At 50.5% G+C, this 25086-nt stretch overlaps 2 protein-coding genes, 1 long non-coding RNA gene, 5 other non-coding genes and 1 pseudogene across 13 annotated transcripts; 2 read left to right on the top strand and 7 right to left on the bottom strand.

Annotated features, from left to right (window-relative positions):
* Positions 1–1375: 1375 nt before the first annotated feature.
* Positions 1376–14435, bottom strand: LOC123799039 (uncharacterized). Of its 2 annotated transcripts, none has more exons than XR_015720933.1 (6): positions 14030–14435; positions 13847–13922; positions 11652–11832; positions 4082–4188; positions 3380–3450; positions 1376–2465 (listed from the first exon to the last, which is right to left on the bottom strand). It is a non-coding gene; the product is annotated as an uncharacterized LOC123799039 (long non-coding RNA). The 2 variants fall into 2 exon arrangements; XR_015720932.1 differs by having other exon boundaries at positions 13847–13907.
* Positions 4954–8383, top strand: LOC123800864 (isoleucine--tRNA ligase, cytoplasmic pseudogene; annotated as a pseudogene).
* IDH3B (isocitrate dehydrogenase (NAD(+)) 3 non-catalytic subunit beta) lies at positions 14420–19226 on the top strand. Of its 5 annotated transcripts, none has more exons than XM_045807931.2 (12): positions 14420–14516; positions 14645–14725; positions 14834–14932; positions 15032–15152; positions 16610–16670; positions 16747–16879; positions 16984–17117; positions 17210–17312; positions 17408–17554; positions 17787–17881; positions 18006–18066; positions 19099–19226. In XM_045807931.2, the coding sequence occupies exons 1-12, from the start codon at positions 14481–14483 to the stop codon at positions 19177–19179; spliced, it is 1152 nt and encodes a 383-aa protein (XP_045663887.1). In that variant the 5' UTR covers positions 14420–14480; the 3' UTR covers positions 19180–19226. The 5 variants fall into 5 exon arrangements, with proteins under 5 accessions (XP_045663887.1, XP_045663879.1, XP_045663860.1 ...); XM_045807923.2 differs by lacking the exon at positions 19099–19226 and adding an exon at positions 18778–19042; XM_045807904.2 differs by having other exon boundaries at positions 14466–14516; positions 14624–14725.
* Position 19227: 1 nt separating this feature from the next.
* NOP56 (NOP56 ribonucleoprotein) lies at positions 19228–25067 on the bottom strand. The gene is made up of 12 exons (XM_045807880.2): positions 24588–25067; positions 24339–24428; positions 23853–23967; positions 22969–23130; positions 22598–22796; positions 22061–22248; positions 21832–21983; positions 21558–21658; positions 21051–21199; positions 20705–20826; positions 20380–20517; positions 19228–19687 (listed from the first exon to the last, which is right to left on the bottom strand). Exons 1-12 carry the CDS (start codon positions 25059–25061, stop codon positions 19313–19315), a joined length of 2265 nt encoding a protein of 754 aa, XP_045663836.2. The 5' UTR covers positions 25062–25067; the 3' UTR covers positions 19228–19312.
* LOC123800944 (small nucleolar RNA SNORD57) lies at positions 20588–20658 on the bottom strand. The gene has a single exon (XR_006782067.1). It is a non-coding gene; the product is annotated as a small nucleolar RNA SNORD57 (small nucleolar RNA).
* Positions 20919–20989, bottom strand: LOC123800957 (small nucleolar RNA SNORD56). Its single transcript, XR_006782075.1, has one exon. It is a non-coding gene; the product is annotated as a small nucleolar RNA SNORD56 (small nucleolar RNA).
* On the bottom strand, positions 21410–21495 carry LOC123800975 (small nucleolar RNA SNORD86). The gene has a single exon (XR_006782078.2). It is a non-coding gene; the product is annotated as a small nucleolar RNA SNORD86 (small nucleolar RNA).
* Positions 22370–22500, bottom strand: LOC123800963 (small nucleolar RNA SNORA51). Its single transcript, XR_006782076.1, has one exon. It is a non-coding gene; the product is annotated as a small nucleolar RNA SNORA51 (small nucleolar RNA).
* On the bottom strand, positions 23287–23354 carry LOC123800983 (small nucleolar RNA SNORD110). Its single transcript, XR_006782079.1, has one exon. It is a non-coding gene; the product is annotated as a small nucleolar RNA SNORD110 (small nucleolar RNA).
* Positions 25068–25086: the final 19 nt, after the last annotated feature.

Raw genomic sequence — 25086 nt, 5'->3', positions numbered from 1 at the left:
ATCTAGGAGCAGACGGGGGAGCCATGCCCCACGTGATGTGGCCTCTTCACTGTGAGACAAACAGTCTACCTTTGGGGAGGCAACACAAGTGTGATACGTAGCGGTGGCCTCTGCACCAGAAACATAGTTCTTCACTTTGTGCCCTGTCCACAGTGGCCAATGTGTTGCCTTGTCTGGTGCAGTGATGGATCTAGGCAGTGGTGGCAGTTGTATGGCCAGTGCAGGCTGGGCCGGCAACCTGAACCCGGTGGGTCAGACGAGAGAAGGGTCCTTACCGTGGGCATCTCCATGAACAACCCAGGGGGTCTGATTGGCAGAGAGATTTGTTTACACAGCTTGCAGCTCCCATGAAAAATGTCTTCGATCTGCCAGTCTCACCGACAGGCCAGCTAGGTCATGGACAGCAACACAAAAGGCAATAAAAGTGAGCCACATTTCACCAGGGGACGTCTCGGCCAGGGCTGTCGGCTGCCTTGAGTTCTGCTCACTGAGCAGAATGAACGTGGCTACTCTGGCTCTGCCTTGCTGGCGTGGAGGCTGAGTGTGGACATCATCAGGTGTCAGCGCGGCCAAACCACCGGTGAACCAGGCAGGCACTTGGGGGATCCTCTGTGAATTGAGGGCCCCATTGAGCTAGCAGGTGATGCTTCAGGTGATGAAGCGAGGAAGGGAGTTCTCCCCAAAGGGATTGCCACCACCCTCTCATGTACAATTCAGATTCTGTTAGGGACAGGCCAGCTGTGCTCTTGAATAAAGCAGTTCCATTTGACTGTTAAGGCCTTTTGTGCTCTTCTCTTGGTAGCCACTAAATCCAAGTTGACCCGTCCCAGAATGGGGGACGTCAGGTGGAAAGTGACAGGACCTGTATAGGTCAGTAACAAGCTAGTAAGGTTTTGTTTTGTTTTTTAAGCGCTGTACTTCGTGACTGTGTCCGGCTGGTGGCGCTGTTGTGCTGGAAAATGGCCTCTGCGTAATTGCAGCCATAGAGGCTATTTTCCCCGTTCACCTTTCTCCTCTTGGAAGCCTATAGTTTGTTCCATTCCGAGTGCTCAGGAATCACTTGTGGACAAGCAGCAGCCTCTGAGTGGGCAAAGGCGCTGACACTTACGGGCACTCACAGCACAAGCCTGTACAAGCACCAATACCAATTATATTTTCAGCCGTGGCAGCCCCAGCGCAGAACACTGAATTGGCCTGAAGGTCCCAGCTACAGGACGGCTTTAATTTCCCTTCCCTACTGCAAACGTTGCTCAGAGCCCAGCAGTTGAAACTGGGTGATTTTTTTACCTTATGGGAAAAACAGACCAAGGAGTTCAATGTGTGCCAATTAGGAGCTGTTGCAACAGCTGCAGGAGATAGGAGATCATGCTATTCCTTTTTTTTTTTTTAAAGATTTTATTTATTTATTCGACAGAGATAGAGACAGCCAGCGAGAGAGGGAACACAAGCAGGGGGAGTTGGAGAGGAAGAAGCAGGCTCATAGCGGAGGAGCCTGATGTGGGGCTCGATCCCATAACACCGGGATCACGCCCTGAGCCGAAGGCAGATGCTTAACCGCTGTGCCACCCAGGCGCCCCTCCTTTTTTTTTTTTTTTTAAGATCTTATTTATTTATTTGTCAGAGAGAGAGAGGGAGCACAAGCAGGGGAAGCAGCAGGCAGAGGGAGAAGCGAGCTCCCTGCTGAGCAAGAACCCCCTCCCCGCCCCCCATGCAGGACTGGATCCCAGGAATCCGGATGCCAAAGGCAGACACTTAAGGAACCGTGCCGCCTAGGTCTGGAGGTCATTCTATTCCAAGGCAGGGGGGTGGGAAGGTTGGGGGTTTTCTGGGGGGGGGGGAGCAGGGGTGCAGAGGAGGGATGGAGGAGAGCAGAGAGTGCTGGGGGGAGGGGGAGGCTAGCCCATGGGGCAGCAGTGGGGGGAGCCGGCAGGCTTTTACTTTCTCTTGGCTTCTGGCCTTAAAGGTGACATACCACTGCCTTCGCCCCCCCCCCCCCCATACCTCTTTCTAGTGTCAGTCCAGGGAGCCCCTGAGCCCAGGGTCATTTTGCCCCTGTTCCACACTGCATTCCTTGGTGCCTTCAGCCATCCCGGCTGCATCTATCCACAGGACATGGTAAGGTGGTGACATGGGCACTTGGGTCCTATAGAGCTACAAACATTTGAGGCCCTTACCTCCATGAAGTTCCCAGCATACTCCAGTTTTTCATCAAAGCAGCTGAGGGGAGAGAGGGATCGGGGTGCACAGAGGGACACAGCAGTTCTTGCCAGCAAGCAAAGTGTTTTGGTCACTCTGGGTTTGAACGGCCACCTGTGGGGCTCACCCAAATACATTTGTAACGCTTTTGGTTCACCTACAGTTCGACTTCAGACACACTGACACCGTTTGTTTCGGCTTTTGGAGTCCTCTGGTCCAGCAGCCACATCCGTAGTGTTGCCCCACCGTCATAACAGCCCTTCCACCTCCTGCACGGACAGTAAGTGGGAACCAAAGCACCATTCCGGGGACTTGTTTCAATCCTACCTCTCCCTGCTTCATCTCATTAACAGGTTCGGCCACTGTGAGACCCTCACTTGAGCCCCCCTCACCCTGCTGCCCACCATTTGGAGAAGATTCACTAACATACACCAGGGAGTCTCTTCAGAACCCCTGGCCTGGTCCACAGGGTCCTTCCTCTTCTAGAAAGCCATTTCTCTGTTAGCATCCCATCCTCACTGCCAAAACCATCAGCGTCTGGCATTTGAATTTACCCTGCTGATCAGTGGTTAATTAGCTTCTTGCTGTCTCATGGATGCTGGCCAAGATGAGACTCCTGGCCAGAGACTAAGGGCTTTATTACTCATAGCACAGGAAGCAGCATAAACAGAATGTTTACACTGCCTCCCTTTCCCCCGAAGTCCCACAGAGGCAATGGGGAAGGCCTCAGTGGATGCTGTGATGCAATAGGTTTCTGAGGAACACTGATCCTGGGGAACCCACTTCTTTTATAGTAGAAAATAAGCAAGCCCGCTCTTTGTCCTGGAGGGAGATATTGCTACATTCCCCAAAGCTGCTCTGCAAACACAAGCCTGAGAAATGGCACAAAGAACAGTTAGGACCTCACATTCTTGGCATACCCAGAAAGACTGTGTAGGGACACTCCAAGCTCTCCCAACAGCTCCTACCCTGGGTCCACTTCCAGGCCACGCCTGTCTCTTTTATTTTTTAAAAAGATGTATTTATTTGAGAGAGAGGGAGAGAGAGCAGGGGGGAGGGGCATAGGGAGAGGGACGGAGAGAAACTCAGGCAGACTCCCCTCCAAGCATGGAGCCCAACTCGGGGCTCCATCCCACCAGCCTGAGGTCATGACCCAAGCTGAAATCAAAAGTCGGACACTTACGTGACTGAGCCACCCAGGCAGCCCATCTGTCTCTTTTTAAAAAGCCCTTCTTCTCAGTCCTGATGCCCAGACTGGATGATGGAAGCAGAATCAAGGAAAAGAGAAATCCAAGCTCTTTTAAGATCACAGATGCAAAAGACTTCAGCAGAGGTCAGCAGAGCAAACAGAGCGGTATACTTAAGAATAATATATCAGAACCAAGCCCGCTAGTCTAACATATGCGGCTGCCCAACATTATAAAGCTCATCAATGTATAATAACAGACTCAAGGATAAATTTCATTATTTCAATTAGCAGATACCTATGAGGCAGAAGTCGACAAAAATAACAAAATTCTAGCCTTCACTGAACTTACATTCAAGTGAGAGACAAAGACCAGCAAACAAATATATAATATGGCGTCTAGCAGTGCCCGGGGTAATTGAGAAAATAAAGCTGAGGGAGGCGCTAGAGACCGACAATGCACATGATCTGATCTAACATATACATGCAAGCTTAGCGTTTGACAAAGGGAGGACTCTTATCTGGGAGAAAAGGTAATAAATAATACTGGGGCAATTAGCTAACAGTTTGGGACAAAATAAAGTTAGGTATTTATCTTTCACCTTTTACAAAACTACATTTCAGATAAATTAATGACCTAAACCATATAAACACACAAAACTATAACAGCATTAGCAGAACTACTGGAGAATATATCACCTCGGGATGCCTGGCAGTGGCGCGGACGTGGCTCTTTCGTGGTGCCCTGGCATGCGGGCCCCTCAGCAACAACATGGTTCAGCAAGTTCCAGAAAACATGAATTTTCCTGCCAAAGAAGAGAAAATCTTGCAGTTCTGGTCTGAATTTAACTGTTTAAGGAACGCTTTTTTTTTTTTTTAAGATTTTATTTATTTGATAGTGCAAGAGGGAGGGTGAGAGAGAGAGAGAGAGGGAGAGAGAGAGAGAGAAAGAGGGAGAAGCAGACTCCCCACTGAGCAGAGAGCAGACTCAGGGCTCGATCCAGGACCCTGAGATCATGACCCGAGCTGAAGGCAGGCACTTAACTGACTGAGCCACCCAGGCGCCCCTGTTTTCAGGAATGCTTAAAGCCATCAAACCATGGGCCAAAATCTACATTTTATGAGGGGCCTCCTTTTGGAACTGGACTGCCTCACTATGGACATAAACTTGCAGGGACAATTAAAGATATAGTTACCAGACATGTTCACCAGAGAGGGTCTCACGTTGACAGAAGATTTGGATGGGATTGTCCTGACTTACCTATGGAACATGATATCGATAAGACGCTGGGAACCAGAGGACCGGAGGATGTAGCCAGAATGGGGATTGTAGAGCGTAACAATCAGTGCCAAGCAATTTGTGATGAGATAATGTACTGAGTGGAAGTCCGCTGTTAGAAGAGGTGGCCGATAGATCGACCTTGACGATGACTACAACACACTGTATCCACAATTCATGGAATCTGTCTGGTGGGTCTTCCAACAACTCTACCATAAAGGCCTTATGGAGGGGCGCCTGGCTGGCTCAGTAGTTAAGCGTCTGCCTTGGGCTCATAATCTGGAGAGTGACTATGAGATCTCTGAATGACCTCCCGGTACCTATCTCAAAGGGCAAGAAGTATAGGCCCCTGTGTGACTATATTGTGCAGTGTAAGGAGAATGGTGCTTTCACTGGGCTTGCTGACGGCCATGTGCGGGAGGAGGAGGGCACTGGAGTGGCCCACCGGGCTCCTTACTTGGTGCTGATGACTGTCGGGTCTGTACAGACTTCAGGACCATCCAGAGAGACTCTTCTGTTCACCCTGTGGCTGCTTAGCAGTGACCGATTCCACAAGACAGTATGTGAAGGGTGCTGACAAAGACATCATCAGGACCCTGAACGCAGGAGGCCGACTTCTTTTTTTTTTTTTTAAAGATTTTATTTATTTATTCGACAAAGATAGAGATAGCCAGCGAGAGAGAGAGAACACAAGCAGGGTGAGTGGGAGAGGAAGAAGCAGGCTCATAGCGGAAGAGCCTGATGTGGGGCTCGATCCCAGAACGCCGGGATCACGCCCTGAGCCGAAGGCAGACGCTTAACCGCTGTGCTGCCCGGGCGCCCCAGGAGGCCGACTTCTTGTCGCCAGCACCCTCACTCACAGCACCCCTTCTGCTGGAGGTCAGACGCTCCCCCCATTTACAAAGCAGTGCTAGCGGGTTCATGCGGGTAGAGCACATGGTAGACTGGATGCTGAGGAACAATGACCTGAGTTACTGGGTCCCAGGGTTTGTACGACAAAAGCATTTAGGAAATGGGCTGAAGGAGGCCTATGACTGGGCAATTTCCAGAAACAGATACTGGGGCACCCCTATCCCACTGTGGGTCTGTGATGACTTGGAGGAGGCAGTACGCATGGGGTCAAGGGCAGAACTTGAAGAACGGTCGGGAGCAAAGATCTCCGATCTGCACAGAGACAGCACGGACCATGTGACCTCCCATCCTGCTGTGAAAAGTGTTGCACCGCACCTCTGAAGCGTTTGCCTGCTGGTTCAAGAGTGGCAGCAGGGCCTATGCTCAAGTTCATTGTCCATTTGAAGACAAGAGGGAGCAGGAGGGTGCATTTCCCACAGACTTCGTTGCTGAAGGCGCTGAGCACACCAGAGGTTTACACTCCGGGGTGCTGGCCACTGCTCTCTTTGGACAGCTGCCTTTTAGGAACATGACTGTGCACGGGCTCATCCTGGCGAGTGATGGCCAAAAAAGGAGCAAACGAAATAAGAATTATCTGGATCTACTTTCAATCATCCATGGATATGGTGCCGATGCGCTCAGATTTTATCTGATTAATTCCCCTGTAGTGAGAGAAAACCTCTGTCTTAAGGATGAGGGTGTGCGTGATGTCTTGAAGGACGTGTGGCTCCCTTGGTACAATGCCTTTTGCTTCTTCATCCGAAATGTCCTGAAGTTGCAGAAGAAGGAAATGGAATTCCTCTACGAGAACACGGTTTAAGAAAGTGCCAATATCACAGACCGGCGGGTCCTGTCCTTCGTGTAGTCACTTGCTGGGTTCTCTGAGACCGAACTGACAGCTTACAGGCTCTACGCTGTGGTGCTTTGCCCGATCAAATTCATGGATGTTCTGACCAACCAGTATGTCAGCATGAACCGCAAAAGACGTAAGGGTGCAAACAGGGGGGAGGACTATGTGATGGCCCTGGAGACCCTGTTTAGTGTCCTGCCCGCCCTGTGCAGACTTATGGCCCCCAATACACCTTTTCCTACTGAACTGACGGACCAGAATCTAAAGATGCCGACCGACCCTGTTTCTGTCCAGGACACAGAGACACTCAGTGTCCACTACCTCACGCTGCCCCATGTTTGAGAGGAGCTGACTGACAAGAAAACGGAGGGTGCAGTGTCTTGGATGCGGTCTGTGATTGAATGTGAGTGAGCGATTTGAGACTCCAAAACCATTCGGATAAAGTCTCCTTTGAAAGAAATTGTGGTTATCCATCAGGATCCAGAAGCTCCTACTGAGATCAAGTCTTTGGAAAGTGTATCACTGAGGAACTGAGTGTTTGAAGAGTTATGCTATCTACAGACAAAATACACACATGGCATTCACCTAAGGGCAGGTCCTGATCCCAGGGTCCTGGGGAAGCCTCTGAAGGGAGACTTGAAGGCTGTGACGTGTCCGTCAAGCAGCGAGGGACAAGGAGCCGGGGCGCTTCCAGGAGAGGGGGACCATTGTTGCGGAAGGCATGAACTGCACAAAGAGGACATTCGTCTCATGTACACCTCTGATCAGACAGCAGGAGGGACGATCCAGTTTGACGCACACTGGGATGCTCAGGCTTTGATTCTCTTCGATGGATGAAGGAGTAGCTCACGACCAGAAACTTCACAAAAAGTGCAAAACTGATGAAATAATAGTTTATTACGAAGCAAAGTCTGAAGGGAAGTATCTGAATGTTATCGAAAGCCACATGGAGTTCATACCTGCCACCATAAAGGCTCCCTCGAAACCATATCCAGTTCCAACATCAGATAAAGTCCTTGTTCGAGAATAAACACAGTGAGGGGCACCTGGGTGGCTCAATCGCTTGAGCATCCAACTCTTGATTTCGACTCAAGTCATGATCTCAGGGTCGTGGGATCAAGCCCCGCATCAGGCTGCACGCAAAGCACAGTCTGCTTGTCCCTCTCCCTCTGTTCCTCCCCCTGCTAGCGCTCTCTCAAATAAATAAATAAAATCTTCGAACAAAGAAACAAATGAACACAGTTAAAGGGGTCTGACCTGGAAATTACACTCACCAGAGGATCATCCCTGCCTGGCCCTGCTTGTGCATATGTCGATCTGAACATTTGTACAAATGGCAGCAAGGTGGAGGACTGCTTCCAGAAAATCCAAAAGGCTTACACCTTTCAAAGCTGAAGTGTTGTTACTAGTATTTTTGGTGGAAAAAATACAGAGCTGGCTGTCTTCTACGGTGAAACAGAAATATGAAACCGAACTGACTTATTGAGTCTCACTGGAAAAACCCTGAGGATGGCAGCAGGGTCTGCGCGCGCTGTGGTGGGCAGCCCAGGCACTGATCTCTGCCAGCACGTCAACCTGCAGCTCCCGAAAGGGCCGCAAGAGTGTGTAATAGGAACAGTGCGCATTCTCCTACTGGAAACCCCACTTGGGCAGAGTTGACTTGCCCACCAGGGTCTTCTATATGAAGCAGCCAAGGCGTCTGGCCTTCAGAGCAGGAAGCTAAAGCTGTTTCTGAATGAGACTCACAGACGAAATTATGAAGAAATCCCCACGAAGACTTTGAACGTGAAGATGTGTGTTTCTGTATTCCTGACACCAGCAGACTTCTGATGTTCGTTATGAATGTGGTTCAGGCAGCCTCACCCTGACACATACCTGTCCCCTACACACACACACACACACACACACACACACACACACACACACACTGAAGACAGCCCCCTCAGGTGCATGTATCGTGCTGCTTTTGGTCTAAAATTGAAATGGGATTGATTCGTCAAATGACTTGGAACTTCACAGTAACCTTCACACTTAACCCTAAATACTGACCTGGTCACGTTGGGGGAAGGCTACAACGTTACCTCAGCACTGCACGGTTTATGTCTGTACTTGAATTCTTCAGGTGTGAAGGCAGAAGTGATTTAAGTGGCACAGTGTGGGCGTCTACATCCTGTGGCCTTTTACAACTTATTTGAGACCTCTTGAAGGAATGGGCAGCATTAAATATTTTTTAAATTTTTATTAAAAAATTTTTAAATAATTTTTAAATTTTTTATTATTTATTTATTTGAGAGAGAGCATGAGCAGGGAGAGGGAGAAGCAGGCTCCCTGCTGAGAAAGGAGCCCGATGTGGGGCTTAATCTCAGGACCCTGGGATCATGACCTGAGCGAAAGGCAGGCGCTCAACTGACTGAGCCACCCGGGCACCCCTATTTCTTTTCTTTGTGTGGTTTTATTTCTAAGTAATCTCTACACTCAGTGTGGGGCTTGACTTTACAACCCTGAAATCAAGAGTCACGTGCTCTACTGACTGAGCCAGCCACAGGCGCCCTGACATATTTCTGCCACCTGAATTTTCTTGATGGAATATTTTAAGTTTCAGTAAATCAGAACAATAAACTTTCTCTCAGATAAAAAGGAATTGGAGAATATCCTCATCATCTTTAGAGGAAGTCTTCTGAAACAAAAGCCAGAGCTTCGAAGACAAAGACTGACAAGTTTCTGTATCACACGGGACATAAGCAGAAATGCTATGGGACATGTCAGTGTCATTAACGGGCTGGGGGCCTCTGCTCTTCTTCCCTGTCTTTCTCGCTGGCTGGAATACAGACATGATGGCTGGAGCTGGAATAACAGTCTTAGATCTTGAATAAAGTTGGGAATGGAGGCCTTGCCAGGAAGGGCAACAACATAAGGCACGTAAGCCTCTGACACCGCCGTGGGCTGACCCTGCCCTGAACCAACTATCACTGAACTTTTATGGGAGCCAGAAATAAACCCCTCCCTTACTGGGCCATGGTTATGTTGTGCATTGTTCCCTACCCCTGAATCTAATCCTAACTGAGACACCTGCCCTGCCCCAAGTGAAGGGTCATGATTAACGTAAGCCACTGGTTCTCAACCCTGGTCCACTTTTAGAATCATCCAGGGAGCTTCTGAAGAACACCAATATCTGGGCCCCATCCCAGACTGTTACATTAAAGCTCTGGCAGTTGGGTCCAAACACAGGTGTTTTTCTTTTTCTTTTTTTTTTTAAGATTTTATTTATTTGAGAGAGAGCGAGTGAGAGAGAGAGCATGAATGGGGGGGAGAGGCAGAGAGAGAGAGAGGGAGAAGCAGGGCTCCCACTGAGAATGGAGCCCGACACAGGGCTGAATCCCAGGACCCCAAGATCGTGACCTGAGCCGAAGGCAGACACTTAACAGACTGAGCCACCCAGGTGCCCTGAAACACAGGTGTTTTTTAGAAGCTCCCCAGCTGAGTCTAAAATGCATCCGGGTGTGAATTATTTTAAGCCAATCAGGACAAACCTCTTCCCCTCTTTCTTAGTCTTCTTTGCAGAAGGAGTGATCACAGACCTAGTTCTGGCCTTTGATACCTAAGTGGAACTCTGCCGACAGTGTTGCTGGGAAAGCTTTTACATTTCTGGTAAGAAGGAGCAGACATGGCTGGGACTGTTCTTTTCCTCCTTTCCAGCTGAATGCAGAAGTGATGTCTAGAGCTGCAGCAGCCATGTGGTGATGATGAGGCACCAGGGATGAGGATGTCAGACAACACACTAAGGCTGGCAGAGCGGAAAATCAGAGAGCCAGGATCTCAGGGGGAGTCACCAAGCAGTTAAACCAATCCCGCTAACTTCTTACCTTCAGAAATGAGGGGGAAAACCCCAGACCCTAATTTGTTTAACGACTTTTCTTTTCATTGCAGCAGAACATATTCGTTACTGAAACATGGGTACAGGTGCTTTGGGGGCACTTTGTAATGTTTATCACGTGTACCAAGAAGATCGGTGTACACAGCAACATTACTGGTAATGGTCCAAACTAGAAACCGCCTAAATATCCATCAACTTGAGAAAGGCTCAATAAACTTAGTAAATTCACGTGATAGAATACTACACAGCAAAATGAAATGAGCTTGCTCCTTTTCTAAAACACGGTATCTTAGATTTCTAGTATTGAGTGAAAAAAAGTAAATTATAAGACCGTAAGTATATAAAGCATAAAACCATTTCTTCTAAAGTGCCCACCTTACACTGAAAACAACACGACATATTCTGTGTGTAGTGGGTAGTGTACACGCATAGGAAAAAGGTTTTGAAGGAGATGACTAGCTGCCTCTGGAGACAGGGCAAACAGAGTGAGGCCTGTGGCTGGGGTGCTAAGAAACTTCAGCTTTCTTTATGATTTAGAGTACTTTCTTAAAAAAGGAACATAATCATTTACTAATTACTAGTTTACTAATTATAAATATCCAAGCAAACTCTTATATGAAAACTAACAGAAAAAAAGAGGCTCTACTTTTTGGTGGCTCTTCCCAGTCGCTGACATCACCTTTCTCCTTCTGTGGTATTTCTCTCCTCCTGGTCTCTCCTGCTCATCAAGAGAAGATTCTGGTACCCAGATCCTCGCCTTTCCCCTGCCTCGGCTGATGAGACTATCACGGGTGACTCCCATGGGGATACAGATGACCTATCCAATATTGAGGGTCTGAATCCTCTTCTGTGGGGGTCTCTTTGAGCTCTCTTTGGCACCCACTCCCACAGCCCCATCTGGGACCTCATTGTCACTGGCATCCACTCTGCTTCCGAAACTGCTGGTGGAGACACCCTCCTGGCTTTCCAGCTCACAGCTCAGCGACTCCCACCAGCACTGCTCTTGGAATATTTTGGGATCTTTGGTCCTATTCTCACCTGCCCACCCATTAGATCTCTTCTGACTGTCTTTACATCCCTCTGGATTCCATGCTGGCATCACCCTCAACTCTGTTGTACTTCTTTCTGGCAAAATAGTATTTTTCGATGAACCCAAGAGTTAGCTTTCTCCACGAAATCACACACAGCTGTGCCATACCATGATCAATTCACATCACCATCCCAACAGGGTCCTCGTTATTGCTCGTAAACTCCTATTTCTCTCAGTCCTGAGACTTGCACCAATCTTATTCACCACTCCTCACTGTACATCAACTCCTCAAACATGCCTGCTCTCCTCACCATGTCCCAGAGTATGCACCATGTTCATTCTCACCTCCACAGGGTCGTAGCTGCCTTGTTCAGATCCTCTGCCAGCTGGTGCAGCCAGTTCCTCACCTGCTTCAGATGTCAGCTGTCAACGGCTCACAGCTACCCCCTTCTCTGGTGGGTTGTCGGTGGACAAATGGAGCCTCCAAGAGCCACGGAGATGCCAGGAAGGTTAGACCATGCAGGGCCTAAGTGAAATGTGGAATGAAATGTAATTTCTATTCGTGACAAAGTCAAGGGTACTACACTGTAGCACTACGATTTCATTCTACCTTCATAATGAAAGGAAGTGCTAAATTTCAGTTGGAGGTTAGTAAGAATAAAGATGTGATTTTTGGATTTTCCCCATCCAAGTTCATGATACTGGTTTGTATTCATGGACACCTGTAGACTCTGTCGACCCCAGGTTAAGACCCCTGTACTAGAGATCTGTAGGCCTAGGAAACTGACATTCAATTGACTCAGCCTCACACTATATGCTTCTTAACAGTTCAACAGGCTGTTTAACAGTTAAGCAGTCCCTCCGCTGCCCAAGAGACTGTTTGAGGAACTTTTCAAGGGTCCTGGCTAAACTTCCCCATTCTCAGGCAGTATCAATGAGAGATGCCTTCCTGGGGACTGGGAAGGCCAGGAGAGCTTGCCAAGCTCATAGGGAAGACACAATGGCCTTCAGACAATGATGGTCTCATCTCAGCTTGAGTCAACCGGTACCCTTCATCAGTCCTTTTCACACTGGGGACAGCCACATGGTTTCATATTCGTTAGATATTTGAAAGTCAGGCTGGGCTCAATTAAGGGCAGAATGTCTTAGATATTACTTGAATGTCAGGTTGGGCAGAATTTAGGGATGAAAATTAATGTTGTAGTTATTCTCAAGAAAATTAATATTTTTGGGGATTAAAATTAGATTATCACCAGAGATTGGATCAAGATGGCACATCTCTCTTCTTTCTCACCCTAAATTTCCTAAAGTAACAGAAAATATAAATTTTTAAGAAGAGTAAATCTCTCACTTTTTCTTCATCAGAGTTATATTTGGAGGAGAAAAATGGGGGTGGATGGCAATAGCAGTGTGGAAGTTGGGACTAGGGAGTCTAGGTTTTATTTTTTTTTTTTTTAAGCAGACTCTGGGAGTGCCGCGTGGGGCTTGAACTCACGACCCTGAGATCAAGATCTGAGCTGAGATCAAGAGTTGGTCACTCAAGTGACTGAGCCACCCAGGTGCCCCTGATGCTCTATCCTTTTTTTTTTTAAGTGAGTGCTTTTATTTATTTATTTATTTATTTATTTATTTATTTATTTATTTATTTAAAGATCTTATTTATTCATCTGTTAGAGCACAAGCAGGAGGAAAAAGCAGGGGGAATGGCAGGCAGAGGGAGAGGGAGAAGCAGGCCTCTTGCTGAGCAAGGAGCCTGATGTGGTACTCGATCCCAGGACCCCAAGATCATGACCTGAACTGAAGGCAAATGTTTAACTGACTGAGCCACCCAGGTGTCCCTAACGCTCTCTAGTTTTGATTCGTTTCATGGGATAAATGAATGGAGATTGAGGAGTAGATTATATTAATAGTATATATTAATTATATTAACTATAATATTTATAGCAGCCTTAAAGTTACACAGTACTTTTCATTTGTTCAAGACTCTTACCCATTATCTAATCTTTAAATCTATAAATCTTCTCATCCCACTACTGTAGAGAATGCTCTGTCTAAAGGAATGCAGAGAAGGAGGCACAAAGCCTGTACGTGGCCCCTAAGGTTAGAACGACTATATTCCTGCCCTTGGGATGGCAGAATGCCCAGCACCTTTTTCAGACAGATGAAGTATATGAATTAGAGAACCTAGCTAGTGTTTGACTTTCAGTGTGTATCATCTGGAAGTGCCTGTTAGAAATGTATTTTCTGGGGCCCCAATCTTGAGACTCAGATTCTGCAAGTCTGGGGTAGAACTCCTAAGTCTGCATTATTAACAAATGCCCCTGGTCCACTTGGGCAAGTGGTCCAAAACCACACTTCTAGAATATGGGTTTAGGCAAATCCTCCTGTGCCATTTTGTTTTTAGGCAGGTCACCTGTAAACAGCACATGTATGGAATTTTAAAAATCAGTCTGGGAGCACCTGGCTGGCGAGGTTAGTAAAGCATTATAAAAAAAAAAAATTAGTTACTTAGTTAAAAATTTCCCTTTGGTCACACTTACATGCTTGAATTTCTGTCTCCAGTTATTGGTCCTGCCCAGGGTAGTTGAGGCCTGGGACACACTATTAGGGAAACAACTGTCAGAGCAACGAAGAAGACCACATCGGAAAAAACAACGAGAAAATTTGATTAACACCGAGTAACTGGTTAGGCTAGGAGATCGCAGGAGAAAACAGTCACATACCTTTCCCCATGGACTGTGTTGTGTTCAGGTACTCTTTTAGTGCCTCACATACGAATGTTCTGCGAGTATTGGCTAAGACAGTAACAAAGCCATGGACACAAAAACATTAAGAAAAGACAGATTTCTCAGTATTGTTTCTCAACCCGTTCAACTCAAGTACTCGCATAAAATCTCATCTTCTTCAGTGTTAGTTTCAACATAAATTAAATATGGAGACTGAAAACAAAGCAACAGACAAAGCGGTTGTGTGTCCCGTCAGGCTCCAGGGCAAGGGACAAGGAGAAGACGAGGAAGGAGCAAGAGCCACAGGAGAGGACAGGACAGGTGGTGTCGGTCGGGGAACAGAGAACCGCCCACCGCCCGACACCAGTGTATTTCGCGGACCGGAAGTCGGGGTGCCGGGCCACGCCGGCGTCCGGCGTCACTTCCCCCGGGACTTCCTGCTGAGAACATGGCGGCTCTCATAGGTGTCCGCTGTTTGACCCGAGTGAGGCCCGGGGTCAGGTCGCGCCGGGGGCGGGCGGGGGAGCGGCGGGCTTGCACCGGGCTCACTGCAGTATCCGGGGTCTGGGCCTCCCGTACCCGACCTCACAGGCGTGCGCGTCTGTGTCGCAGGCGCTGGTCGCCGCCCCGAATTCCGGGGCATGGAGGAACCTGTGTACCTCGGCCGTGGCTCACGCCGCCTCGCGGAGCCAGGTAAGGGCAAGTCCGAGTGCGGTGTGCCCACTCCTCTGTCCTCTCATTCCCTCTCCCCGGGAGTCTGTGCTGCAGCCCCAGCTCTAGCTCTGATGGCACCGCTTGCAGGCTGAGGACATGAGGGTGGAGGGAGCCTTTCCCGTGACGATGCTGCCAGGAGACGGCGTGGGACCTGAACTGATGCACGCAGTCAAGGAGGTGTTCAAGGTGAGTGCCATGGGGGCATCAGCCAGCACGGACTGTGGGGTGCGGTGGAAAGGACATATTTGATCCTGACCTGGAGATTTTGGGGACATGTCCCCGAAGGCTGCCTCTGTCCCAGTGGAGTTCCAGGAGCATCACCTGAGCGAGGTGCAGAATATGGCATCAGAGGAGAAGCTGGAGCAGGTGTTGAGTTCCATGAAGGAGAACAAGGTGGCCATCATTGGTATGCGTGCCCCTTTGCTACTCCACCCATGTGCCCTTTAAAATCATGTGAACAAATGCTGTTTAATCATCTTTCTGGACATGCTGACATATTAAGTCCCCCAAGCTCCCATCACTATTTTGTGGTCATTTGTTTCTTCTGTCTTTTAACTCAGGAGTTGAGAGATCATGTGAGCTGTCTTTGCAGGAAGGCTTCAAGGGTTTGAAGTCTGTCAGGGGGCTACATCATGGGTCATTACATGTTGTTAATTGTGTTTCTAGAATGCCGCTTCTAGCTGCCTCTTTTCTTCTGTATTCCCCTCTGCTTCTCTGCTTTAATCTCATTAGATTGTTTTTCTTCGGCTTCCAGTTCTGCCCCTACAATCCATCTTCTGCATCTCTTCTTTTGGAAAGACCAACATGACTTTGCCAGGCCCAGCCTTAGCATAGGAAAGTAAGTTCTTCATAAGCTGACTCTCAGCTCTTCTGCTTTTATTCCCATAACACTGGTTCTGTGCTTTGGTCACACTGGACCGTTAGTTTCCAAATACATGTACTATCTTGACTTAGGTTGTTACTTCTGCCCAGAATGTTCTTCCTTTGATGCTACCTGTTAGACTAGTTCTCACTCTATTATAGTTTCCTAGGGCTGCTGTACACATTACCTCAAAGCTAGTGGCCTAAAATAACAAAATCTGTTCTCACAGTTCTGGAGGCCAGAATCCCAAAATTAAGGTGTTGGAAGGGCTTCCTTTGAAGACTTAAAGGAGAATGCTTCCTCGCCTCTTCCAGCTACTGGTGGCTCCTGGTGTTCCTTGGTGTTTCTTGGCTCATAGATGTATTACTACAGTCTCTGCCTCAGTCTTCATATGGCTTTTCCCTCTCTGTGTCTGTGTATCTGTCTCTCTTTCTTTTCCTGTAGAAGGACTTGTCATTGGATTTAGGGCCTACCCTAATTCAAGATGATTTCATCTCAAGATCCTTAATTATGTCTGCAAACACTGTTTTCCCAAATAAGGTCACATTTACAGGTTCTAGGGGCTGGGCATGGACATACCATTTTGGGGTCACTGTTCAGCCTATTGTACTCCCTTAACCTAAGGCTTGGCTGAAAGTATGGGTTGAAAAAAATGTCAAGTAGGTAGACATGCCAGCATCAAGAAGGGTCATAAATCCCTTAGCATTGTTTCTCAGCCTATTAAACCCAGGCTCTTTGATCACATGAAAAAGTTTTCTGTCCTTCTTTTAGGTCATTTTGAAGTTTTAAACTTAATTAAATACAATGACTAAAAATAAAACACTGGTTTTAACTGTTTTTTTTTTTTTTTTTTTGCCTTCAGAGGCACTTAAAGACTAGTCACAGATTTGGGAGTGGGAGATGAGAGGTTGGGTTGCGTCATGTCACTGAGAGGATCAGACACTGATCTGGGTTCCCTTGGGCTTGGCCTGTGCCCAACCCCGACCCCTTTGTTTACGCAGGAAAGATCCATACCCCGATGGAGTATAAGGGGGAGCTAGCCTCCTACGATATGCGGCTGAGGTAGGTGGTGGGGGCCATGGGTCAGAGGAGTCCTGGAGCACCAGGCGTAGTGCTGATGGCGTTGTCCCACCCCCAGGCGTAAGTTGGACTTGTTTGCCAATGTAGTCCATGTGAAATCACTTCCGGGGTACAAGACTCGACACAACAATCTAGATCTCGTGATCATTCGAGAGCAGACAGAAGGGGAATACAGCTCACTGGAACATGAGGTGAGGCCCTAGACATTGGGGAGGCCAGGGGTGAAGGTGGGAGAGCGGCATAGCTCCTTCCCTTCTTTCCAGGGTCACCTGGCTGCTTCTCTCTTCTTACCCAGAGTGCAAGGGGTGTGATTGAGTGCTTGAAGATTGTCACTCGAACCAAATCTCAGCGGATTGCAAAGTTTGCCTTTGACTATGCCACCAAGAAGGGGCGGGGCAAGGTCACGGCTGTCCACAAGGCCAACATCATGTGAGGGACACGGCTTTGCACGGGGTAGGCTCCTGGGAAGGTAGCCCCTTGCACTCTCATGACTGAATCTGTTCCCTTTGGCCCACGGACAGGAAACTTGGGGACGGGTTGTTCCTGCAGTGCTGTGAGGAGGTTGCTGAACTGTACCCCAAAATCAAGTTCGAGACGATGATCATAGACAACTGCTGCATGCAGGTAACGTCCTCCCTGAGTCTCTGCTCTCGCGGTGCCAGGGATGGGCAGGGAGCAGAGCTCACTTCTCTTGTCAATGCCCACATTGTGCCCCCTAGCTGGTGCAGAATCCTTACCAGTTTGATGTGCTGGTGATGCCCAATCTCTACGGGAATATTATTGACAATCTGGCTGCTGGCTTGGTCGGGGGAGCTGGTGTGGTCCCCGGTGAGAGCTATAGTGCAGAGTATGCAGTCTTTGAGACGGTGAGTGAGGTCCCCTCTTCCCTCTCTGCATGCCTGTCTTCTGACTTGAGGTCCCTTGATAGCTACCTCCCAATGTGTCCCCCGCCTAAGTGACTCTGGTGTGCTCTGTCCCCCTCTCCCATGCCTCTTCTCAGTGGCCCTGGCTTGATCTCTCTTTCCTAATGCCCTTCCCTGACCTCAGCCTCTGCATAACGTCTGCCCCCAGTGACTCTGGTCTGCTCTCTCTGCGCAGGGTGCCCGGCACCCATTTGCCCAGGCAGTGGGCAGGAACATAGCCAACCCCACAGCCATGCTGCTCTCAGCTTCCAACATGCTGCGGCATCTCAAGTAGGTCTCTCAAGCAGGTCGTGGCGGGCCGGGGCCGGGGCTGGGTGTTTTAAGGGGGAGCATAGACGAGGAAATTGGGAATGCCGTGGGGAGAATCTCAGTTCCTTCCTGTCCACACTGACAGTCTCGAGTATCACTCCAACATGATTGCAGATGCGGTGAAGAAGGTGATCAAAGTTGGCAAGGTGAGTCAGGAAGGCTGTGGGTTCAGGGCCTTGGCACTCCTCTTTGGGGAACCTGAATTGGGGCCTCCTTTCCCTCGAGGTCCCCAGAACATCTTCTGCTCTCTGATCTTCCCCTGTGGCTCTCAGGGCTGTTCTTCACCTCCCTTCTCCTGGCTGTTTCATCCTCTGGCTCTTCTTCGCCTCTTGGTTACCGTCTGCTATTCCCTCTTTCCTGCTCCATCCGTTGGCTCTTTTATGGCCGTCTTAATGCAGCACTTGCGGCTCTCTGGGCTCTCTGTCCGGGGAGAGCACGGGGGATGGAGGAGCAGAGGGAGATAGCAGGCAGGGTGAGGCACAGGTGTCGGGCTCTCCACACCTGGAAGCCCATCCTCGGCTGCATTCCCTGGCCTCCTTTCCCCCCACCTGGTCTGATTTTCTCCAAGGCATCCTCATCCTGTCTCTGATGTGCATTTCCCATCTCACTTCATGCTCAGCCTCCCTCCATCCTGCCCCGGCTGCAGCGCAGCTCTGAGCGCGGCTCTGGCCCGCAGCCAGGAGCGGCTGGGCCCACGCTCTCCCAAACCCGGCCGCCTTCTTGCGACTCTGCTGCACTGCATCTTCTTCCTGGCCTTGCCATCCTTTCTTGGATTCCATTTCCATCCCATTGCCCTATCCCCCCTTCATGGGCTCTCTTCTCTTCTTCCCCACGGCTGTTGCCGGTGGTGGCTGTAGGTGCGGACTCGAGACATGGGCGGCTACAGCACCACAACCGACTTCATCAAGTCTGTCATCGGCCACCTGCACCCCCATGGGGGCTAGACCCCTTTATTCCCTCCAACCTCCCAAGGACCATACTACCTACACCCCCCTTCAGTACAGTGGACCAGAGAAGAGTTCTTAACCCTTTAGACCAAAACCATCTTCTGGGCAGAGCCTAGGTTGTCCTGGGGCTGGCTTCCTTAGGGACCGGTGTTATCAGGTGGGGGTGGGGGGTGGGGGAGAGGTTAGGGTTGGGGCCTAGGCCACAGGGATGATGACAATTCTCCCCTACAGGTTCGAACTTCTGACATGGGTGGCTATGCCACCTGCCAAGACTTCACTGAGGCGGTCATTGGTGCTCTGCCTCAACCATAGGTCCCACCCATACCCATGTAAGGTGTTCAATAAAACATATGTACTGACTCTTGTGAAGTTGTTTTTATTGGGACATAGGAATGGGTTGGGGAAGGTCACGTGGTTTATGCCCCCCACCGGGTAAGCGTCCATTCTAATCTTCCTGGGATAGCTTCTGAAGCTTTTTCTTTTTCTTGGAGCTGCTGCTTTTGCTGCCAGCAGCTTCTTCAGGTCCACTGCTGAGTGGCTCCTCCTTGGAAGAGAATTTCCTCTTTTTCTTGGGGACACTCCTGTTTCCCGCCTCTTCAGCGTCACTAACTGGTTCCTCTTTGGGGGCAGATTTCTTCCTCTTGGGAAGACTGACACTGCCAGCTGTCTCTTCAAGGTCACTACTAGCCAGCTCCTCCTTGGAAAAAGATCTCTTTTTCTTGGGTTTGGAGACAGGGACAGATGAGTCTTCCATTCCATTCTCCTGTGGAGTCTCCTGGGGCTTTTGCTTTTTCTTCTTTTTGGGTCTTTCACTTGTCTCCTGAAGAATGAAATAGGCATGAAACTGTCACCCATTGTATGAACAGACACAGCTCTATTAAAATTCCAGCAACTAAGCAGTTGGGGCAGAAAGATGTAGAAATGTGAAAATTGCCCAGTGTTTCTGGGGTGGTTTTTAACAGACACTGGAAATCCACCCCAAGAGTGACTCCCACTGAGGGAGAATGTTCTCTCAGCCTGTGAAATAGCTTATAGGAAAGACCACGATAGAACCACCATGCCATGTTGCAAAGGGGACCCTGAAAAACTACTTGACAAACTGGGCACTCCATGAAAATCCCAGGCGGGGGACCCTGATGTAGCATCGTGGAGACCTCCCTGCCCCAAGCCCCACTAGGAAAGGCTACCGCCTCCGACACACGGCTGAGAACACACACAGCAGGGGTTTACACTACCCCTGGTTGGAGGACTCCTGGGAGGCACCTGAGGACAGAACACTTGCCCAGGGACTGGGGGGTGCTACAACCAGCTCTCTGGGCTCCTGAGCCAGTTCTCTCTGCACCTATCTCCTTCCTATAGAATCAAGAGGTAGTTGAGATGTTTCAGGTCCTTATTTCAGTCCAAAAGCCTGGACTCAGGACCACGGCTTGAGGTAGCACACCCTCTGTTCTGCTGTTGAGAACCCACATCCAGGGTCTTCACCCCGGGCTGAGGGCTGGCCTGCCTACTGACCTCACACTCCTCCGGGGTACTGCTGCTGTTTTCTGAAGACGCGAGGGCCAGGGCGGCCAGCCGTTTCTTCTCCTTCTTCAGGCGTTTCTTCTCCTGCTTCTCCAGCTTCCTAGCCATCTCAGCAGCCGCTTCCTCTGCCTGGCCAAAGAAAGGTGCTAAAGAGGCCCCGAAGACTGTAGGCTCTCCAGGCCTCCCTTCCGGCTTCACTGGATCAGGCTCATTAAATCAGTTTTTTGCCTCCACTCCACAAGGTCAGGCTAAGCCAGTTCATCACCTCCAACAGCCAGCTCGGGTCCTCCCCCCACCCAGCACAGCCCCAACTGACCTGAACCATTGCCTCCTTCATGACATCCAGATTCTTGCGTGGAATCTCTCCTGTCTCATAGAAGGACAGCCGCTCCTCGACTTGCTCTCGAAGCTTCTCCCCAAACACACTTGTGGGCACCTCTGGATGTGTGTGTGTATGTGTGGATAAACAAAGCCTGTCAGCCCCTAAAGGGCCAGCTACTCCCCACCCTGTTTGCCCTCTACCCTCAGCTTCACTCAGACCCAAAGTATCAACACTCACTAGGTGAACTGCTGTTGACGAAAAATACTGCCATCATTGTAGAAGCTGCTGGGCAGTCGGCCTCCCTCCCTCCCAGCCCTTCTCCTCCCAGCCCCGCCCGTACCAGAGAAGCAATCGATTCGCGAGGCGATACTGCATTTGTTTGCCAGGTACCGGGAGATGCGGCCTTTGTTCTTGGCAGCTGCTCGGCCAATGAAGGTGGAGTGGAAAATGAGTCCGTATTTTGGGGTGTTACCCCTTGTCTTCAGGGCTCTGGGAGAAGAATATTTAGTGGGGAGTTTTAAGATCAGAAATTTCAACCCTATTAGCCATGGCAGCTCCTCCCCTCCCCTGTACCCTCAGTCTCCAGAGTGAGCCTCAGGCTGGTGACCCCACCTCATGCCAACCCACAGCTCCCAGAGGCACAGGGAAGGCATCCAATGTCGCTGACCTGGAAATCTCGTCCCTTTGCTGGGCCCTGGGAATCACTCAGACACCAGGACTGGCCATCACGCCCATAGCAGAGGTCTGTATAGGTCAGGGAGCCCTGGTCAGCCATCACCGTGATCCCCAAACAAGCAGTGGGCACCAGAAGTGGCACCTGAGTGTGGGCAGGTGCCCTCACTGGTACCTGAACAGGGCCTTTTCAGCCCCAAGGATCTGCACTGTGGACGCGGGATACTTGGCCAGGTTGGTGAGGCTGCCAGCATGAGCAATGAGACGTGCACCTACCTGGAAAAGGATTCGAGGAATTAGAGAAGCTGGAATGGCCATCTATCAACTGCATAATTCCGCTTCTCGCCATCAAGTACAACCGGGAAAGGTAACAGTGGGTCAGGAAATACAGCAGCATAGACCTACGTTGTAACATTCCTTAGCCCCATTTTGTGTTCCCCATGACGCACCGCTTCCCCAATTAGGGCCGAGAGGCTGGGGGCCACTTGGCTCATCTTGGACCGCAGGTAAGTATGCAGGCTCTGGCGGTATTCTGACAAAGACACCACACGGCTGGAGAAGCTCTCGATGTTTATCAAGTCGATGGCTGATATGTCCATGCCTAAGGGACAGCCAGTGTGAACGCAGGACCAGACATCCATAGCACCAAACTTACTTTGGCCACTAGGCTGTACTGACCCATGGAGGATCGCGAGGCATCCAGAATAGCCTTAGCCTTGGCCCCATCCATCGTCAGCTCTTCCAGCTTCTCCAGCTTCTCTTCATTTAGCTCCCTTCGGTTTCCAATGAACTGAGCAAGGCGGCAGTACGTGGCATTGTCGTTGATGATCTTCACCAGCTCCGGAAAGTGATACCCATACCACTCCCTGCAAGGAGCCACAGTCACTCCCGGCCCAGCAGCTAGGCCTCCAAGCCACAGCCTCCCCCTTCTCCTTATCTATTCTTTGCGCAGAGAAAAGGGATCAAGGCCAATTCAAAACCTCAACTCCATGTCCCCCCATTCACAATACAGACCAGGCAAAGAGCCTGGGCTGGGGTGTATATGGGTGGATTTACTCTACCTCCTCTTTCTGTACAGTCAGTGTAAGAACACAGCCTGTGGTAAGCACCGGGAGGCTCGGCCCCACCCCACCCTGTTCTACCCACAGACCTAGTCCTGAATTCAGCATTCAAAATTCGCTAAACACCCATTCTTGGGTTGCTTGCGCACTTTACCTGACACGCATGGAGAAAGTATTGATGTCCTTATCTAGCTGGTCCAGGAGGCTGATGGACTGAATAATCATATTATCCACCCGGTTCACATTGAACTTAACTTTGGCACGAGAATAGCTGTGTCCCAGCCCCAACTGGGCTTTACAAGCAGACAGATCTGTCAGACCCTTGACCAGGTTGTGGAAGTGCAGACGAACCCCTGGAGGAGGGCAAGACTGTGAGCAAGAAAAGGTTCTAAGCCAGCTCCTGCCCCCATGGGCACCAGCCAAGCAGAAGGGCTTCCCAGATGCAACCTTGAGCACCCTCCTTAGGTTTTCAGATCCCCCCTCAAAGATGTCAAGAAAGCCGTGAATGTTAATAGGTGGGCCTACCTCGCAGGATCTCCGCGATCACGCCTCCGGTCTGGCAGTTGTACCCTAACTCCTCTTGTATAGCAGCACCGATCTTGGGGTCTCCAACCCCCAGGAGGACTTTCTTCTTTTTGGATGGCAGGTGAGTCTCCAAGAGCAGGCGGAGGTCCTCGTGAACAACACCTCAAGGCAAACAACAGAGCTCCCACTAACATGCTGAAAAAGGCTGAAATCATAAAAGGGATCCTGCCCCCTAACCACTGAGTGACAAACTGATCCTACATTGGTCCCACAGGGCATGCCGAGATGGCATGCCTACATCCTCCCTTGCTTCAGGCTTTGCTCAGACACATGGAGACATCAGTGACTGAACTCAGGGGATTGACAGATTCAAGTCATCACTGCAAAGCCGGCATCAACCATGGGAGGAAGAGGATTCACGTCCAACAGCACGTGCGTGAAGTACAGAACTGAAATCTTAAACATACCCAGGGGCACTAATGAGACAAATACTTAGTATCTGATTTGCCTTCTGGAGCCAAACCTTTTTGCTTGATTCTTCTGTATCAAAATTGCCTTTTCCAATTACTTCAACAATGACGGAAGAACCACCTTGAGCATTAAACCACGCCTCCCTACCAGATTTCCCGGAAGAATCATTTACCACTCACAAAGCCTAGGACCTGGATTGTGCACGTGAAACATACAGTATACCATATCTCCAGACCTTGGGCACTGTTTTAAACTACATCCTATACCCACTAAATACTGCCCAACACTTAGCAGATTTACAACAAATTAGCCGAGGAAAGGAAAATGCCATCACAAACTCCCCACGAGAATAAGAGCAGCAGCAACTAATCCTCCGCTTATCTCCCTAAAATACTTGGTTGTGGCCGACTCACCTTCGGACACAGCGTTAGCATTTTCCAAGGCAACCTGGGACGAGGCAAAGGGACAAAAGGCCACGAGACGAACGATGTTGTGGAACTTGCCCAGGTTGAGCACACACTCCTCTACCTTGGGGGAGAAGAGAACACGAGTGGTTTTCTTCCCTCGCTCTTGCCTCTAGGGCGCAGTAAAGCAGCGGTTCTCAGCCCTGGTCGCGTGCAAGAACCAACCGCACGCTTCGTAAATGAGCCGATTACAGACAGGCCCTAAAGCCCGGTCGGCTTCATCGCACGGGGTGGAGTCCAGAGGGCTTCCTTCTCAATGCTCCTAACGCGACTCTAGTCACGAACGCGGGTATGGACCCCGGCTCTGGAGCTTTCGGGCCCAGAGCACCCCCCCCAAAGCGCGGCCGGCCACGTGGGAGCGCGCGGTGCATGCCGGGGCCCGGGGGCCCAAGGGGCTGCGACGCGGCCGGGGAGCCCACCACCCCCTTCACCCACCTGCGGCAGCAACAAGCTGATCTCCTCCACCTCCTTCAGCGCCAGCAGCGCGTAGCCGACCGCGTGCTCGAACAGCACGTGCAGCAGCACCTGGAAGAGAGCCGGGGAGCGAGCATCAGCGCGGTCCCCGCGTTCGCCCGCCGCGGCTCCCAAGGCAGGCTCTGGCCCCGGCTCCGGCCCCGGCTGTCGCCCGAACTCAGGCCCAGACCTCGGGCCTTCATCCCGTCCGCACCCGCAACCACTCCTCACCATGGCGCCCGCTCCTGGCCCGGCTCGCAATGCGGCGAGGGGGCTCTGGCGCGCGGAACCAGGCTCCGGAGGCCACGCCCCTCGCGCCGCCGGCCAATCAGAGGCCGGGGACGATACCTTTGCGGGCCTTCGGAGGGGTCCGCCGCTGTGGTAGCGCCCGGAGGGCGGGAGGAGGAGCGCGGGCGCGCGGGCGGCCTTCCGGCTTCTGCTGCGGCGCCGGCTGGCGTGGTTGCTGGGGACGCGCGGGATGGGGCCCGGCCTTGAAGGCCGCAAAGCGGTTCTAGAAGGCTCTTTTCCGAATAATATTGCAACCCCTCGGGTCTTCAATCGTAGTAATTCTGGATGGCAGAGCTGGACAAGCGCCGGGCGGGAGGCCCCGCGTGGGTCGCGGCGACCATTTTCGTGCAGAAGCTTGCTGAGCCCGCTTTCCGCAGCTTGGGTGACCTGGGGCAGGGACCAATCCTTGCGCCCCATCCCCCCCAGGACCCCTTCTTCCCTT

The sequence above is a fragment of the Ursus americanus genome, chromosome 22 (genome assembly GCF_024610735.1).
Source record: "Ursus americanus isolate L20-20 chromosome 22, mUrsAme1.1.p, whole genome shotgun sequence".
In the NCBI taxonomy this organism is placed as follows: Eukaryota; Metazoa; Chordata; class Mammalia; order Carnivora; family Ursidae; genus Ursus; species Ursus americanus.
This window is presented reverse-complemented; position numbering and strand designations above follow the sequence as displayed.